This window comes from Trichosurus vulpecula, chromosome 1, assembly GCF_011100635.1.
Source record: "Trichosurus vulpecula isolate mTriVul1 chromosome 1, mTriVul1.pri, whole genome shotgun sequence".
NCBI classification, from domain to species: domain Eukaryota; kingdom Metazoa; phylum Chordata; class Mammalia; order Diprotodontia; family Phalangeridae; genus Trichosurus; species Trichosurus vulpecula.
This window is the reverse complement of record NC_050573.1, coordinates 392,722,447-392,742,183: the sequence shown is the minus strand read 5'-3', so window position 1 is coordinate 392,742,183 and position 19,737 is coordinate 392,722,447. Positions and strand designations below refer to the sequence as shown.

The window sequence follows — 19,737 nt, the reverse complement described above, 5'->3', positions numbered from 1 at the left end:
TTGGTTTAGGAACCTATGGGTCAGTTATACTAGGACCTCTATTTCACTGTGGCTCTCACCTATCAGTTGTAGATGTTGGAAGAAACTGACTTAATAAAATGATGTCATTTGCTTTTATTCAGGTTGGCTGTTTCTTTTGTGTGGTTTGTTACCTTTCCTTGATTCCTCTACTCCTAGCCTCCCCCAGTTTCTTCCTTTTTTTTAACCTTCATTTTCTCTTGTCTTTCCTTTCCCGTTTCCTTGGCCTGCTTGCTTCTCCAGTCTTGACTTCTTTCCTTCTCCTTAATCTCCATCCTGAGGACCACAGTGGTCAAAATGACTTTCCTAAAGTCATAAAGATAATAAGTAACAGAGCTGGGATTTCATTCCAGTCTTCTAATTCCAAAGCCATAGTGCTTTCTGCTGTACCACACTGCTTGCCCTATATCATAAGACTTCTTAGGTATGACAAATCTGCTACATTTTTATTATGTTACAAACTCATAGAATGTAGAAATCCTTTCTTTAACATCTTATACCACAAATCAGCTGTAATGAACACCCAAGAACTTAATAAGTAATCTTTGTTAATGAAATTTGTCCTCTACTATCACTGTGTTCTGGTGTTTCAATGTGGTGTGGCGGTTAACTTGGGTTTTTAAAGGCAATGTCAATAAAGCATAGATGTGTATAGGGGATACTAAAGTAGAAAGGCATTGAGTGTGGTCCTAGGAATGAATTGCATGTACACACATACACACGTGTATATACGTATATGTATCTGTGTATACACATACATTTCTACATATCCCTCAGTTGAGGGACCAGCCTAGCTAATTGAAAAAAGTTTAACAAATTGGCCATGTCATGATAAAAGTATGATAGAAACTGAGGCACAAAATTTTGAGCATGTTCAACTTATTAACAAGGCTAGCAATTGCCAATAAATGAGATCCAAGGCTCCTCAGTAGCCAGGAATGGGTCTGATAGCCAGAGTACCTCTTTTATACAGTTGAAAAGGTAGGTTATATAGGGTACCCAAAATAGTCCAGTGTTGTAAACTAAACTGAGACTGTGATTGGTCTGACACAAAGATAGAGAGTGGGCTTACATTTGGCTTGACTCAGAAGGGATTTCAGTACCCATGGAAATGGGAAAAGCATAGGGTTGACTAACATCCTCTGGAAAGTCTTGTGATGGGCAAGCATCCTATGACCAGGTGGGTTCACATCCCTTCATGGTCAACAAAAGCTCACAGATTTAGAATCTTTGTGGTCAGGCTGTAGCCCATAGGAATAGGGAATTTAAACTTTTACAAACTCTACCATTGAGGTCTATACAATCAAGTCCAAATCTGATCCATAAATATTGATACACTGATTAGATACAATTCTCAATCAATAATTAATACATAATGCAAAATAAACTGGGGTATCAGATTTTTCAGCCACCACAACTTTTATGGATCATGTGTTTAATCTTAGAGGGTTTCTGATCTGGGTAGATGCAGAAAGAGTAGTAACATATATGAAATCATGGATTCTTGAAGAATTAAGGTGCAAAATCATAATGATTTAATAAAATAGAGGAGTTGTAATCAGACCTAATTTGTCATTCACTACTGCCTGACTCTGGACATTAAAGATCAGAGAACACTAATGACCATGAAAACACAATGATTATTAACATCATCAGTTGGTTGATGAGATGAACAAGTCCACTTTTATCAACATCTAACAAATTTGTGGATATCTAGACTTGTGTTTTACTAGGCATAATGAAGCAGTAAGTCACTAAATGTTTAATAACAGCTCTGCTAAGCATTAGGGATTTTAAAAAAGAGAGATAAAAGAGAGGCCCTTGCCTCAATGAGGTTGCAATCTAATGAGGGAAGAGAACAAGTAAAACATGAAAAACAAGCTATATACAGGATAATACAAGAAATAATTAAGAGAGAGGGAAAATACTATGTTCAAGAGGGATTGGGAAAGGCTTCCTGCAGAAGATAGCACTGTGTTTTTGTTCATTTTTATTTGTGTCCAACTCTTCATGACCACATTTGGGGTTTCCTTGGCAAAGATACTGGAGTGGTTTGCCATTTCCTTCTCTAGCTCATTTGACAGATGAGGAAACTGAGGTAAACAGTGACTTGTCCAGTGTCAAACAGCTAGTAAGTATCAGAGGCCAGATTTGAATTCAGGAAGATGATGAGTCTTCTTGACTCCCCTGCACCACCTAGCTGCCCTGGATAGGACTGTAGGGTAAGACTTAAAAGAAGCCAGAGAGGGTAGTAGGCATTGAGGAAGAGGGAAAGCATTCCAGGCCTGGGAGACATCTAGAGAAAATGTCAAAAACCAAGAGATGGAATGTCTTGTTTGTGGAACAACAAGGAGACTAGTGTCACTGGGGGAAAAAAGCTATGTGGCAGGGAGTAAGGTTTAGGAAGATGATGAGTTATGAAGGGTTTTGAATGCAAAATGAGATTTTGTATTTGATTTTGGAGGTGATAGAGAGCCACTGGAGTTCAAGCAGGGGACTGACATGGTCAGAACTATGCTTTAGGAAAATCACTTTGACAACTGAATAGAAGATGGATTGGAGTGAGAAGAGAGAAGGATATTGCATCAGTACAAAGGTGAGGTAATGAGGGCTTGGACCGGGGTGATGGCAGTGTCACAGGAGAGAACATAGCGTATTCAAGAGATGTTACAAAGATGAAATGGACATGTGGTAACAGATTGGATATGGATGGTAAAATATAGCGAGGAGCTGAGAAGGACACCTGGGTTTCAAGCACTAGGAACAGGAAGGGTGGTATTTCCCTCTACAGTCATAGGAAAGTTGAGGACAGGGGGAGGTTTTAGGGAGAAAGATAATCAGTTTTGTCTTGGTCATGTTGAGTTTAAGATGTCTGCAAGGCCATTAGAGGGGCAAAATTGGAGGTCAGTAGAGAGGATAAGGCAGAATAGTAGATCTGAGAATCGTCAGTATTGAGATGGCAATTCAATCCTTGGGGGCTGATGAGATCACCACGTGTAGTATAGAGAGAGAAGAGGACCTGGAACAGACCTCCGTAGGATACCTATAATTAGAGGGTGCGATCTGGATGAGGGTTCAGCAAAGAAGATGGAGAAGGAGCAATCAGATAGGAAGGAGGATAACCAGAAAAGAATGGTGTCCCAAAAACCTAGAGAAGAGCCTATCAAAGAGGAGAAGGTGATCAGTAGTGTCAAAGGCTGCAAAGAGAGTAAGGAGAAGGAAGAATGGAAAAGGCCATTGGATTTGGCAGTTAGATTATCGATAACTTTAGAGCAGGGGTGGGGAACTTGAGGCCTCAAGGTCACATGTGGTCTTCTGGGTCCTTGGGTGAGACCTTTTGACTGAGTTCACGTTTTACAGAACAAATCCTTTTATTAAGGGGATCTGTTCTGTGAAGTTTGGATTCAGTCAAAAGGCTGCACTGGAGGACCTAGAGGGCCACATGTGGTCTAGACACCGCAGGTTCCCCACACCTGCTTTATTTAGAGAGAGCAGTTTCAATGGAATGTTGAGCTTGGAAGCCAAATTGTAAGGGGTTAAGAAGAGAGTGAAAGAAAGTGAAGGCATCCATTATACACTGCTTTTCAAGCAGCTTAGCTACAAAAGGCAGACAAGATATAGGACAATAGATTAGAAGGATCAAGTGAGGGTTTTTGAAGATGAGGGAGAAATGGACATGTTTGTAGACAAGGAAGGTGCTTATAGACAGGGAGAAATTGAAAATTAGTGATAGGGAGTGACAGAGGAACAGTCTACTGAAGAACTTGAAATGGGATGGGATTATTTGAGCAGGTAGAGGTATTACCTTCATAAGGAGCAAGGCCACCTCATCATGTGGAATGGGTGAAGGAGATAATGGCAGAAGGCATGTGTGAGAAGAGGCAAATGGCACAAATGTCACAGCAAATAGCCTCATTTTTTTTCTGTAAAATATGAAGCAAGTTTCTCAGCTGAGGGTGTTTGTGGGGAGGAAGCCGTGGGAAATTTGAGGAGGGATAGAAAGTTTTGAAAGATATACTGTGGAGAGTGGAATGAGTTTATAAGTTAATTGTACCTGTTCACTACTCACCTCCCAACTTGGAAAGTCCCTAATCTTTCTTCCAATTAGAAATTAGAGTATCTGATAGTGTAGACTAGCTAATTGTTTTCTTTTAATTATTCGGTCTTATTTGATCAGTTTTTAATGTAAAAAAATTCTATTTTCCCCTGAATTTGGGATCCAGTTCCAAAGCTGAGGAAACATGGTCCCAAATTGTTGAGCACTTGGTTTGCATTGCTTAATAAATTGATATTCTGAGGAGCTTAAAATAAAGCTAGGATTGCCTAGCAATAGTCAGGACCCAATTGATGCTGTGTAACATTTGTAGTGGATCCAGTCACAATGGTTATATGATGTTTTTCACCTTTATTCACCTGTGCAGGAATAAAGGCAGTGGATTGTGGCAGTGAACCAAGGCTGAGGCTTGGTAGGGTACAATCAGGGAAATTATAAGGGGGTTAAGGACTCAAGAGAAAAGGGTAGTATGCAGTTGAATTGGTTCATCAAAGAGTCAAGATGGAGTAAAGAGGAGACAGTTGCTAAGGCGGAGAAGATAGCCTGGGAAAGAATTAAAGAGTCAAGGGTCATGATTGGATGGAGAGAGAGTAGGGTTTGGTAAGAGAAGGCAGAGAGAGAGGTATAAAGCCAGTAGATGATGTTCAGGTAAGTGGATTTTGGAATTCTTGAACATGAAGGTAGTACATTCATGAGTGATGGCAAGATCAAGGGTATAATCATCTTTATGTGTGAGGTGGAGTGGAGGAGTAGATCATAGGAAGGGAGAAGGCTAAGGAACAGAATGTTTATGATATTTGAGGGAGAGTCAGTATGTATGTTGAAGTCCCATAGTAGGAGGGCAGGAATTGGTGAGGAGAAGAAAATTGTGAGCCACATGTATTGAGGAAGGACGAGGAGTGATTTGGGTGTCTACAGGCAATTGCTACCAGGAGTTTGATTGGGTGGTAGAGAGGAATAGCATGAATCATGAGAAAGGAGAAACAAAACCAAAAAGAAAAAAGAAAAAAAAGAGAGCAAAAAGTTTGCCTCAATCTGCATTTAGACTCCATAATTCTTTCTCTGGATGTATATAACTTTTTTTCATTTTGAGTCTTTTGGAGCTGTCTTTGAACCTTGCATTGATGAGAGGAGTCAAGTCTATCAAAGTTAGTCCTTACAGATACTGTGTCTGTAATCCTGTATAATGATCTCCTGGTTTTGCTCCCCTCATTCAGCATCAGTTTGTATAAGTCATTCCAGGTTATTATGAAGTCCATCTGCTCCTCATTTCTTATAGCACAAGAGTATTCCATTACATTGATATACCACAACTTGTTCAGCCATTCCGCAATTGATGGGCATCCCCTTGATTTCCAATTCTCTACTACCACAAAAAGAGCTGCTATAAATATTTTTGTACATATGGATTCCTTTCCCACTTGTATGATCTCTTTGGGAGATAGCCCTAGAAGTGGTATTGCTGGATCAAAAGGTATGTACATTTTCATAGCCCTTTGGGCATAGTTCCAAATTGCTCTCCAGAATGGCTGGATCTGTTCACAACTCCACCAACAATGTAATAATGTTCCAATTTTCCCACATCCTCTCCAGCATTTATCATTTTCCTGTTTTGTCATTTTAGCCAATCTGACGGGAGAACTGTGGTACCTAAGAGTTGTTTTGATTTGCATTTCTCTAATCAGTAGTGATTTGGAGCATTTTTTCATATGCCTATAGATATCCTTAATTTCTTCCTCTGAAAACTGCCTGTTCATATCCTTTCACCATTTCTTAATTGGGGAATGACTTGTATTCCTATAAATTTGGCTCAGTTCCCTGTATATATTAGATATGAGGGCTTTATCAGAGATACTGGTTGTAAAGATTTTCTCCCAATTTTCTGCTTCCCTCCTTATCTTGGTTGCATTAGCTTTGTTTGTACAAAAGCTTTCAGGACATCTGGGTGGCACAGTGTGTAGAGCACTGGCCCAGGAGTAATAAGGACCTGAGTTCAAATTGGGCCTCAGACACTTGACACACTTACTAGCTGTGTGACCTTGGGTAAGTCACTTAACCCCAATTGTCCTGCCTTCCCCCCTCCAAAAAAAGATAAAAAACCTTTTCAATTTAACATAATCAAAATTATCCATTTTGCATTTTGTAATGCTCTCTATCTCTTGTTGGGTCATGAATTCTTCCTTTTCCCATAAATCTGACAGGTAAATTATTCCTTGCTCTCCCAAATTGCTTATAGTATCAGTCTTTATTCCTAAATCATGAACCCATTTTGACTTTATTTTGGTATACAGTGTGAGATATTGGTCTATGCCCAGTTTCTGCCATACCATTTCCCAATTTTCCCAGCAGTTTTTGTGAAATAGTTAATTATTAGCCCAGAAGCAGGATTCTTTGGGTTTTTCAGAGTAGATTGCTATAGTCATTGACTACTGCGTCCTGTGTACGTAACCTACTCCACTGATCCATCACTCTGTTTCTTAGCCAGTGCCAAGTAGTTTTGATGAGGGCTGCTTTATAGTACAATTTAATATCTGGTATGTCTGGGCCACCTTCCCTAGCATTTCTTTTCATTAATTCCCTTGATATTCTGGACCTTTTGTTCTTCCAGATGAATTTTGTTATTATTTTATCCAGCTCTGTAAAATAATTTTCTGGTAGTTTGATTGGTATGGCACTGAATAAATAAATTAATTTAGGTAAAATTTTCATTTTTATTAGATTAGCTCAGCCTAACCACAAGCAACTGTTTTTCCATTTATTTAGATCTGACTTTATTTGTGCGAAAAGTGTTTCATAATTGAATTCATATAGGCCTTGGGTTTGTCTTGGCAGGTAGACTCCCAAATATTTTACAGTATCTACAGTAACTTTAAATGGAGTTTCTTTTTCTAGCTCTTGCTGTTGGGTTTTGTTAGTAATATATAGGAATGCTGAGTATTTATGTGGGTTTATTTTATATCCTGCAACTTTGCTGAAGCTTTTTATTATTTCAAGTAGTTTTTTACTTGATTCTCTAGGATTCTCTAAGTAAATCATCATATCATCTGCAAAGAGAGATAACTTAGTTTCTTCTTTGCCTGTTCTAATTCCTTCAATTTCTTTTTCTTTTCTTATTGCCAAAGCTAACATTTCTAGTAGCAAATTAAATAATAGGGGTGATAATGGACATCCTTGTTTCACCCCTGAGCTTATTGGAAATGCATCTAGCTTATCCCCATTACATATAATGCTTGCTGATGGTTTTAGGTAGATGCTATTTACAATTTTAAGGAAGGCTCCATTTATTCCTATGCTTTCTAGTATCTTTAATAGCAATGGGTGTTATATTTTGTCAAAAGCTTTTTCTGCATCTATTGAGATAATCATATGGTTTTTGCTAGTTTTGTTGTAGATAGGATCAGTTGTGCTGATAGTTTCCTAATATTGTACCAGCCTGAGTATTTTAACTCCCCAGCCTTGACCAGTGAGCCAAGGGGAATAAATGAAGTTACAGCCAATACTGGAAAGTGTGAACAGGCAGCGAATGTTATCAGTGGGGCAGCTAAGTTTCACTAATAGAGAAAAGAGAAAAGGAGAAGGAGAGGAAAAGATTTAGGATGCAGGGAAGTTTGTTGCCAATGGAACAAGTTTTCTAAAAGGTAGAATTTGTGATTATTTGTCCTTCATTCTTGAAGAGGACCGTGACATCATGAAGGTGATGCCATGACTTACAAGTGAATTGGATTTAAAGTGAGGGAGGGCTGTGCAAAGTCTCCAGCCTCACTTTCTCCTCCAGAGCCATTAGGGTCCGGTGGCCAGATATAGACAGCCTCCTTCCAAAAGGCACAGTGGGAGGGGGAGGGTGGTGTTTTCTTGGAACTTTGGGGTAGGAGAGTTGAAGGGGATTTGAATAAGGAATATGGGAACAAGTCTTTTCAATCTTGGCCCTTTTGCCTGTGGGGAAGGGAAAATATGTAAAAAGAAAAAGTCTGAGTGACCTATGAATTCAGAAGTGTAAACTTGAAGCACCAAAGGAATTATTTCAACCCATATATGTACCTTTTTCTAGGTGACTCATGATTGATACATTCAGAGATGCATGGGATTTTCCTTACCCTTTGTTTTCTCCCCAGTGTCCATGTAAACAATGTTTCTGGTTACTCAGGATCAGTCTGTAAGTCCTGGTTGTACCTCAAATGTGCTATATAGTATGTTCTAGCATCAGAACAAAAGGTACCTATGTCCTAGACATGCCTATGTCATCAAAAATACTAGTAAATTAGAGCTAGTTAATTTCCCTGTGAGTTCAAACTGTATCTGTTCCTTAAATCTTAAGCAACTTGAAACAGTATGATCATTCAAGCTATGCCCACTCATTTATAGTTTTTAGGTTTTTTAATTCAAGAAGCATTTATTAAGTACTTTCTTTGTATGAAGCACTGTGCCAGACACTGGAGAAAAACATAGTAAAATTATCCCTACATCGAAGGAGTCACACTGTGTTGGAGTAGGGGTGGCAAAACATTTGATTAAAAAAATTTTTACTCTCTGTGTATGTGGGTATACATGACTGTTTTGCTGCTAAATCTATTGTTGAGCTTCTTTTTGTGTGTCTTTATATTTCATGCTAGAAAATAAGCTCTGCGTGGGCACAGAAGATAGATTTCTCTGTGATTACCAAGCATTTGGATACTGAGGCTAAAGTGTTCAGTGCACCATTGGTGCTGTAGTAAATATTTGTTAAAGATGGCCAGCTCTTTTAAAGAACCCAACATGCAAGGGATCTTTTGGCTATATTTACTGAAGGGCTTATACTCTAGCAGTTATCCCTGAAAGCACAAAGAAAGAAAGGAATGGAGTTATGGGAGGAGAATGCCATTGATCAATCTGCCAGCTAGCTGTAGGTTTCTTTTTTCTGAAGTAGGTCAGACAGATAAGGGGGCACACAGGATTATTGCTCAATTAGGTATTGGACAGTTCGTTTTTTTTTAATTGGTAGGCAAAAAAAAAACCCACATCTACATATCAGTAGAGAATTATAAGAGGGGAAAAAAACCACTGGTCTATTTTTTTTTCAGACTCCCAGATTTTTTTTTGGATGATATAGGGACAGCAGTTGGGAATTAATGCTGTTTTAATTGTGTGTTAAACTGTGTCCAAATAAGAATGAGGTGCCTCCTAAGTAGGTGTGCTTATGAATGTAAGTGCCTATAACCAGATGAGTCTAAGCTGTAGGTCAGGAAGTGGGGGTCATGGTGGGGAAAGGGAGTCAATGGAGAGAACCAGAGCTACTGCCATTAAGAGAGAAAGAACTCAACAAGTAGCCATGAACTTAGTTACAAAGGACAGAAGCAGAGGAACCAAACACTAGAACTAAAACATGTGCCATCCCAATAGGGACTACTAAATTCATTAGGTTAAAGAACCCCCAGGTGAGGAAACTCACTACCAATGCATGTTGTCACCTCAACAACCTTAGAAAATTGCACAAGAGCAGTGGTGTCAAATTCAAATTGTGGGCTGCATATTGACTAAGAAACCACACAGATAGATATACATACATGTATATACGTGTGTGTATATACATATATATATATATATTTTATTACTACATCCATACATTAAAATCAAATAGTAACTACATTTTAATCTGATTCAGGCCACACACACTTAGTGTGAGAGTTGGCTCTGAGAGTTGAAGTGAGTGGCCCAGTGGGTATCAGAGGCAGGATTTGAATCCAGGTTTTTCTGATTTCAAGGCAGGCTCTCTATCCACTATGCTGCCCTATTAAAAAAAAAAGAAAAGGGACATAAAAAAGTACCAATAACTAGTTAGTCATATGCCTACTTTCCCTCAACTACCCCTACTAAATCTTTGAGGCTAGTATACTGTTTCAACAATTTGGCTAGCAGCTGCTGTGGGGGTGAAAAACCAACAACCACCAGCTCACAGAACTCTGCAAGCCCAGGTTCTTTTGATCTGCTTTACCAAGCAAAGCAAGGTTAAGGAGTTGACAATCTTACTTTAATCCAGCATACAAATACCATTCACTTAGTTCAGAGGAAAAAGCCAGCACCCTGAACTTCAGACCAAATACAACCAAATTACAAACATCAACCGACAGACCAAATACAATTCAGAGTTACCAAAAGCATTAACATCTGAGTTCAGCTACAGGGCTCTTAACTACAGCTGGCCAGAGTCTCCATGTCAGTGCACCAAAAAGGGTGAGAGCCCTGAGCAAATAGCTGTGTCTTATCTTTTTACACAGTTTAGACGTCATCAAACGTCACCTGAGGGACCAGAACTTAGGCTCCTTTGGTTGGCTCTGGTGTTAGCACCTCCCTTCATTGGCCCCACCTGGGGCCCCACCTTAGTTACCAATTCACACCCACATAGGCTTAGCACCTAATAGGGGTTTGGGCCTGGGCCTTAGCACCTAGTAAGACTCAATCAAAGACACTGAGTTAATCAAAGGAAACAAAGGCCAAACTCTTCAAGGATCCCCAGTACACTTACACACACCCTTTGAGGACATCCTTTTGGACTTTTGGACTAAATAGATTGCAGCCTAATACTGATGAAGAAGGGGTGTTAAGGATATCACCAGAGAGATGTGAACAGAAGTGGTCATCTAGTAAGAGCAGGGGAGAATAAATGGAGAGTTCATGTGCTCCATTGAACAAAAAGTAGAGAGTTCTAGGGAAATGCTCCCAGCACATTCGATGGGCTCCCTTTGGAAGACTAATGGGAGGGCATGTATTGGAATAGGACAAGATGAAAAGACATGGTTGCTTTGCAAGATTTCTCTCTGGAGGGACAGAATTACTGATCCACCAAAGCATGGAAACACCTGACAATTACAATGTACTGTGTGAGTACTAATAAGGGAATCAAAGACAGAAAGAAAAAAAAACACAACAGATTTCCTACATACCAGATATTTCAAATTGTGTTACTCTTTCCTTCCTTGCTTTTCTTTTCTTTTTTAAATTTTATTTTTTTTATTTCAAACTTAAGAAATAAAACAAGCATTTCCATAACATAGTAGGATAGAATTAAGATGATTGTACATGAAGCTGCAAACCTATTATGCACAACTTGCTGTTCCTTTAAAATATATAATAAAGTTATCATGTTACTTTCTTGGTTTTTTTTCTTTTTTCTTCCCTCCCCAGACCTCCCCACCATAGAGATGGTTACCATTAGACACATGTATATATACATATATATATATATATATATATATATATATATATATATATATATATATATATATATATATGTAAAACCATTCTAAGACAGCATCTTTCTTCATATGTCGTTTGTAGTTAATTTGGGCATTTATAATAGTCAAAATAACTTATTCACTCAAGGTTGTTCTTTAAACAATGTTGCTGTAACTGTATACAATGTTCCCTTGGTTCTGCTCATTTTGCTCTTCATTATTTCATGAAAGCCTATCCATATTTTTCTAAGATCATTGAGCTTATTATTTCTTGTAGCACAGTAGGATTCCATCACAATCCTATACCACAACTTGTTTAGCCATTCCCCCATTGATGGGCAACCCCACAATTTCCAGTTCTTTACCACCACAGAGTTGCTGTAAACACTTTAAAACATATACATTCGGGGCAGCTAGGTGGCGCAGTGAGTAGAGCACTGGCCCTGGAGTCAGGAGGACCTGAGTTCAAATCCAGTCTCAGACACTTGACACATGTATTAGCTGTGTGACCTTGGGCAAGTCACTTAACCCCAATTGCCTTGCCAAAAAAAAAACAACAGAAAAAAAACATATACATTCTTTCCCTTTTTCATTTCCATTATTAAAGACCTTATTCCTTCCTTTCCTCACTATGACTGAGAATTTTTTTCCTACCTCTTTCCAGTTGGCCTTCCAGGTAATCTCTAAAATGCCAGAGATTTAAGATCTTCTTTTTGCCTCACACTATTTCTACAAGCTGAGCTTTATAGGAGCAGTTGTCTCTGCCCTTTCTTTAGAAACAGACTCGTTTGGCTACTTGAGTAGCTATAAAAAGAAAAAGCTTAAGTATCTTAATTTCGTTACCTACTGTATTGGCAGCAATTTTACAGTAGTTTGATACTTGGAAAAGGAAAACACTGGCTCTATCTCATTTCCTACCTTCTAAAAAATCAACAGAAGGCATGAAACTATAAGGGGAGAGTGTGTTTTGTTCTGTTCCTGCTTTGAGGAAGGGTGGAATCACCTTTGAAAAAATCTAACTGCCTGACTTGCTTCTTACCTCCTAGGATTTCCAGAAATGTCTTAGGAAAACAACTTTGTCCCTAGGGTTTCATTAAGGTCATAATCCAGTTCAACCTTGGAAAAAGACTTAAGGAATCTATTCCTATTCAGTCCAACCGGAATCCAACATTCTATCCAGGCAAATGGAACCTTACTGTTACACAGCCTACTTATATGGGAAAAGACAACTCCATCATAATTTGAAGTGCCTTATTCTGCCAGAAGGGGAAAAAGTCAATAGGAGAAACAATTTTTTTTATTTTGGGGGGAAAAAAATTCTGGTATTTATTCATTCACAAGTTCAACAAATCTTTATTTGGTACCTATTAAGTGTGAGGCATTGGCCTATAGATGTTACAAGAGATTTTTTTTTTAAGTACTTATGTTCTAGGAATTTTACAGTCTAGTAGAGGAAATAAAGGCCAGCTAGATGGCATGATGGATAGAGCATGTGGCCTGGAGTCAAGAAGACTCAAATTCAGTCTCAGACACTTATTAGCTGTGTGATCCTGCACAAGTCACTTAACTCTGCCTCAGTTTCCTCATCTGTAAAATTAGCTGGAGAAGGAAATAGCAAGCTACTCCTGTATCTTTGCCAAGAGAATCCCAAATGGAGTCATAAAGAGTCAGGCATGATTAAAATGACTGAACAACAACAAAAATGATGAAATAAGACCCATAAATAATAATTATATTACTAGTGTGTATGTATATATGTATATACAGTGTCCCATAATTCTAGAAAGGCTTTAATAACTTAAGGCTTTTAAGTTTTAGTAGCTTAAAAGTGCAGTAAGATTTTTTGAATACCTTGCGCATGTGTATGTATGTATGTGTGTATATATATATATATATTATGTGTACATATGTGTATATGTGTGTGCCTACATGTGCTTAGGTGGAAAATAAATGCTATAGAGGGAGAATGATTGGGTGAAGGTGATCAGGTAAGAAATGTCAAGTGAAATAACTTTATAGAAGAGATGGAATTTTAATTAAGTGATACCTAATGTATACTACATATATGTAGTAATCAAACTGAGAACACAGAGGGAAAACAGCTTCTAACAAGCAATAAACTCCACAGAAATTTGCCTTTAAATATATTTTGTTAAATCTTATACATCAAGAAGAAAGGAGGAATACTTTGCAAAGCAGGTTGAAAGGTTTAAGATATACTAACCAGGGAGTGGAGGCAGCTGGTGGTTCAGAGGACAGAGCACTGGGCCCGGAGTCAGGAAGCTCTGAGTTCAAATTCAGCCTCAGGCACTTCCTAGCTGGGTCACAAAGGGTCAGATGTGACTGACAGGGCTGAACAACCACAAAAGCCAAAAAGTGAGAGGGAAGGTAATGAAGTTATAAGGAAAACTCCCCAAAGTTTAGGTATGGGAACTGTTTGCAGGAATGTAGCCAAAAGTGCGTTAAGTACCTAAAGTGAGAGTAGAGAGATGTGTGATGATGTTAGAGCTGTCAGCAGGCAATGTTTTATGTGTTAAAGCCCAAAATAGTATTATCCATGATTGAAATTTCAAAAGGAACAATTAGTCAAAGTGTAAGACCTTTACTTTTGGTGTACTTGAAAACTGTATGCACCAAAGAAATCTGGAGAGAAAAAGCAAATTAAATGCTAAGAGATGGGCTTTTCAGCCCCTTGTGATTCTGGGTACTATCACCACGGTGGATAAAGTTTTGCATATGAAGTCTAGAAGTCCTGGGTTCAAACTAGAGAAGTCATTTACCCTTTCTGACCTCTAGTTTTCTCAAGAGTAAAATAGGAGTGATAACAGCACCTGCGCCATAGGGTTATTGTGAAGATTAAATGAAATATTGCATGTAAAGTGCTCCGCAAAGCTGAGAGTACAATATAAATTTGGCTATTATTGTTACCACAATATATTTGAGAGATTTATTCAAATCTATTTGTTTAGTCATTTCAGTTGTGTCAGACTCTTCGTGAGCCCATTTTGGGTTTTCTTGGCAAAGGTATTGGAGTAGTTTGTCGTTTCCTTCTCCAGCTCGTTTTACAGAAGAGGAAACTGAGGCAAACAAGGTTAAGTGACTTTCCCAGGGTCACACAGCTAATAAGTGTCTAAGGCCAGATTTGAACTCAGGAAGATGAGGCTTCTTGACTCCAGGCCAGGCAGTCTAACCACTTCGCCACCTAGCTGCCCTGCATATTGTATAAGGCCCTATAAATGAGTAATCAAGTAAAGTAGTTGTGTACAATTTGTTTTTTGAGAGATTTTGTTTCATTGTTTCTTCCCTTTCCCCTGCCTTTTTTAGACTGTACGTGGCAAGTGAAGGCAAATGATCGGAGCTTCCATGAACAGCCCCAGTTTATGAACACGAGGTTCTTTTGTTTAAAAGAGAGTAAATATGCGGTAAGTTGTCTTTAACTTGCAAAAGTGTCTTTTAAGTCTGTGTTTGTTCAGTATCAAATAGTAAGAGTCTTTACAGTGATCATCTGTAGTTCTATGGAATGTTAATTTTTATTCCTCTTACCACTTTTAGTTACCTTAACAAATAAATGGGTATCAACTGGTAAAATTCTGTGGGTTAATTTCTCCCTTGCCTTTGTATTTCTGTATCAAGAAGGTAACGGATTTATAAAAACACTGTAAGGATGAAGTACCGGACTTGGGAGTCAGGAAGTCAGACATTTATTATCTGTTTGACCATGGACAAATCACTTAAAAACTCTTTCAGACTCGGTTTTCTCCTTTCTAAAATAGAGAAGTAGGGTTGTTGTAAGGCTCAAATAAGATAATATATGTCAAGTACTTTGCATCTTTTAAAGTGCTATATAAATGCTAAATATTATCATTGATAATAAAAAATGTAAAATTTGTGTTTGATTATCATGTACAGTTTGAAAAATATTTTCATTGAGTAGTTATGTAATAGTAGTAGATATATCTAGTGGTAGTAGATATATCTATTTCTATTATTTTTTCCCTAGTGATGAATTTCGGTATTTAGTAGGGGGTTTTTAAACATTGTAACAACTATTACTTCCCTCAATCTCATTGAAATGATGCAGTTTGTTATAGTAGAGCGTTAGACTGGGAAAGATTCATTCTAGTCCTAAGTTTGATACTACCTATGTAATGTTAGTACAGGACTTGGAAATCGAGGAGGCCAAAGTTTCAAGTCCAACCTCAATACTTACTTGTTAAGTGGTCTTAAGCAACTTAAGCCTCATTTTCCTCATTTGATAAGTGAGGATGAGTAAGATTATTACTGGCTATATCTTGAGATTGTTGTGAAGAAAGCACTTTTGAAACTTTAAATACTGTGTGGACATGAGTAGTTATTCTCTTTACTGTTACTAATGAAAGGCAACATGGCTTAGTGGATAGAGCGCTCACCTTGGAGTCAAGAATACCTGGTTTCAAGTCCTATCTTTGACACACACTAGCTGTGTGAACCCAGGAATGTTATTTAACCTCCTACTACCCTGGGCTAAGACTATACATTGCAGAGCAATTGCATTGGTAGGCAGAATTTCCTTGTCAAGAATTCCCTATGCTAATGAAATGTTACCCATTCAGACCAAAAGAGAAATTATTTATAACAATAATATAAAATTTTATAGTCTTTGATCTTAAAGGTTATGTTACATGATAGTCCTCACTTTAAGCTTTCTGGGAGTCATTTTGCACATGACAGAATTAAAGCAAGTTTAAGAAATCCCACTATCACATTCTGGCTGGTAAATGTTACTGTCAGAATTAAAGTAATGATGCTAATAAGCTAAACTTTTGTCAATAGTTTTTGTATAGTATTTTATTCCTGGTCAATATCAAATTTGGAGAGGCATAGGTGGTAGCAAATGAGTGATAATACTTAAAATGATTCTTCTTTTTTCTAGAATAATGCAATTAAAACCTACAAGTACAATGCAATTACCTTTTTACCAATGAACTTACTTGAGCAGTTCAAGAGGGCTGCCAATTTATACTTCCTGGTCCTTCTTATCTTACAGGTAATAATACCGTTTGATATCTTAAATCTCTTATGAGTAATGATTGTTCAATAGTGTTTAAGTTGTAAAAGGGTATAAGATAAATGGCTCCAAGAATTTGACTTTTTCTTTATTTAAGGGAATGGTACCATAGTGCCTCATACACCATAGGAGCACAAATGATTACTGACTGATTGAGAAAGGGGAAGAAAAAAAAATATTTGCACAACTCTCTAATTCTGGCTTCTCTGATATGAAGGTTAAAACTGGTTGTCCTAAAGTTCAACTCAAGTCAACAAACATTTACTAAGAACCTACTCTGTATGTGCAAGGTTGGACACTGGAGATATAGACAAAAATAGTTCCTGCCTTCAAGAAACTAAGATTCTTCTTAAGGAGATAAAGAGGGCAGTAGGGCTGAGCAAGAAATGATACTTCAACAGAATGATCATATAAGCTAGAGAGGGAAGGGATAAAATGGAGATCGAGATAAAGTTCTCTTTTATTATTTGAGGAGGGAGGGGTATGTATAAAATAGAGCCAGATAGGTGGCATAGTAGATAAGAGCACTTGATTTTTGAATCAGAGAAACCAGAGTTCAAATCCAGCTTCAGACACTTACAGTGTGGCTTTGGACAAATCACTTGAACTCTCTGTACCTTCTTAGTTTACTTCTCTATAAAACGGGGATAATGATATCACTGACCTCACAGGGTTATTGTAAGGCTCAAATGAGATAACATATGTAGAATGCTTTTCAGACTTTAAAGCAGTATATAAGTGCTAACTTATGATTATTATTGTTGTTATTATTTTACAGGGTGTCTTAAGAGTCTTAATGCAATTTTAAGTTTTAATAGCTTAAAACTGCACCAAGACTTTTGGGACACCCTGTGTAATTATGATGTATAATATTCATTGTTTTTATTATTCTTGCTTAGAACTGTAATGACTTTTGAGACAACTTGTATAGTGGGTACCAAGAGTCTTTTACCAGCATGTCTTCAAGAATTCAGTTATGAACAATTACTTAAATCAAGTTTCAAATTTAAAAAACGAATTCATAGAAATATTATATATCTTACAATACACTTTTTTTTAAAGGCAATTCCTCAAATATCTACCCTGGCATGGTATACAACATTTTTGCCTTTACTTTTGGTGCTGGGCGTCACTGCAATCAAAGATCTTGTGGATGATGTTGTAAGTTTTTTTTTTAATGCTAAGAATTCTGTTGGATGTTTTCAGTCTACGATTTTGTAGCACTTTAAATATTAGGATTATTAAGGTATCATTTATCCTCCTTCCTTCTATTCCACCCGAGGCTCGTCATAGAATGGATAAAGAGATAAACAATAGGACATGTGAAGTTATCAAGGATGGCAGGTACTGTAAAAATCATTCTCTCTCTTTTTATTCTATAAAATAGTCTAAACATTTAAATTTGATATAGCTGGAGGCTGATGATAATTAAATGATGGCCAATGTACCAGTAAGGTTGTTTTTGTGCAAAAGCTTTAAAAATGGGGCAGCTAGGTGGCGCAGTGAGTAGAGCACCGGCCCTGGAGTCAGGAGTACCTGAGTTCAAAATCCGGCCTCAGACACTTGACACATTTACTAGCTGTGTGACCTTGGGCAAGTCACTTAACCCCAATTGCCCTGCCTTCCCCCCTGCCAAAAAAAAAAAAATTAGGAGGGGAGAAAAGAAAGCCCTTTGAAAATGGCCTCAATTTGTGCGTGTGTGCGTGCGTGCGTGCGTGCGTGTGTGTGTGTGAAACAAGACATGGAAGGAACCATTGCTTTTATGTTTTTGTCTTTTGAGTTACCTTTCCACAGTATCAGATGTTAACGTGAAGATACCTATTAGTAGAAAAGCACATGTCTAGACAACAACTTTTTCCACTGGTTGTAAATCAGTGCATTACATGTTAGCAGTAAGAACAGTTCTTGAATGATTGTGTTTGAAAGGTATATTTGTAAGTCATTTATTTAGAGCTCAGAATGGATTTTCCCACAGGAAAATTGTTACAAGTAGCGATGAGGTGATGGATTCAATATGCAGAATGAGATGTACATTTTCAGATATGGCCAATATGGAAAATTGTTTTGTTTAACTATGCATATTTGCTACAGGAAGTTTTTTTCCTTTTTTTTTAATGGGAGGGAGAAATAGAGAAAAGAAAATAAATGTTTGTTAATTGAAAAAAAAGTTTTTAAAAAAGTGATGATGAGGTTCGCAGACTAGTCCACAAAAGACCTTTTTTTAACCTATATAACTGAAACTCTTTTGAAATAAACACTAACCCTGAGACTACCATCTCATCCTTGGAGGAAAAGGGAAGTTAGAATCTTCAGTAGCAGCTATGAGAGAGAAGGTTCATTTTTGAGTTGTTAATAAGTCAAGTATTTATAAGTCAAGGATTGCCTGTAATATGAATTGCTCTTCCATATCTCCAGTGGAATATTAGAAACATAGTTAGAAACAGGTGGTAAACATGAAAGAATTGATTTGTTCATTTGTAGTTTTAAAGATCTCCTGAATTCTAACCCAAGATTTAAAACATCTAAGTGTTAAGTAGCCATTTTAATTTAGAATATTCCTTGATCCCCCTTTGCTATTTCCAGACTCTCACTCTGCTGACATCTCTCAGCAAACTCTTCTGTTTTGAGGTTCACTCTCTCCAAATTTATTGACAAATCTAGGTCCTTTTGGCTATCCCCTTCAATATTCTCCAGCAAATGTCTCCTACAGTTACCTCTTAGCTATCTCTTATCATCAGTCTCTCTCCCTATTGCCTACAAACATGCCCAAGTCTTCTCCATCCTTAGGGAGAAAAACTCTCTAGAACCTACCATCCTTTTAACTATCATCCAACATCTCTCTTCCCTTTCTCAGCCAAACTTCTAGAAAAAATTGTCTACACTCACTACTTCTATTTGTATTTCCTTTCCTCTCATTTTCTTCCCTTTGTAATCTGCTTTGTATTCTGACCTTATCACCCAACTGAAACGATTCTCTCCAAATTTACTAGTAATCTAGATATTCAATCCAATAACCATTTCTTACTCTTCATCCTTCGTGAACTCTGCAGCATTTAATATTGTTGATCACCCATTTCTCCTGGATACTTGCTGCCCTCTGGGTTTTTGTGATGCTACTTTATCTCGGCTCTCCTCCTATCTGTCTGACCACTACTTCTCTTTTTTGTTGTTGTTGTTGACTCATAATTGATATCATGATTAGGCTTTGTCCTGTGCCCTCTCTTCTCTCTCCATATAATCTCTCATGGCTCCTGGCTCACTAGACAAAAGTGGTAAGTGACATGAGATTGTAGGTTCAGTGATATTATAAAGTAGGCTGTAGAGGGATAAAGAATGGAAATAAATAGCATGTCTACTTGCTAAGACAATGTGGAGGAGGAAGAACAGAAATAGAACCTGAAAAATTGTAG

General features: G+C 37.7%; 1 protein-coding gene across 4 annotated transcripts in view; it reads left to right on the top strand.

Annotated features, from left to right (window-relative positions):
* The window catches only part of ATP8B1 (ATPase phospholipid transporting 8B1), a 134,896-nt gene that overhangs the window by 66,099 nt on the left and 49,060 nt on the right, over positions 1-19,737 (top strand). For all 4 annotated transcript variants that reach the window (XM_036761138.1, XM_036761131.1, XM_036761153.1 and 1 more), the window contains exons 3-6: positions 14,605-14,702; positions 16,193-16,306; positions 17,390-17,488; positions 17,610-17,671. In XM_036761138.1, the coding sequence (XP_036617033.1) occupies positions 14,605-14,702; positions 16,193-16,306; positions 17,390-17,488; positions 17,610-17,671 (373 nt within the window). The remainder of the gene's footprint in view (positions 1-14,604; positions 14,703-16,192; positions 16,307-17,389; positions 17,489-17,609; positions 17,672-19,737) is intronic.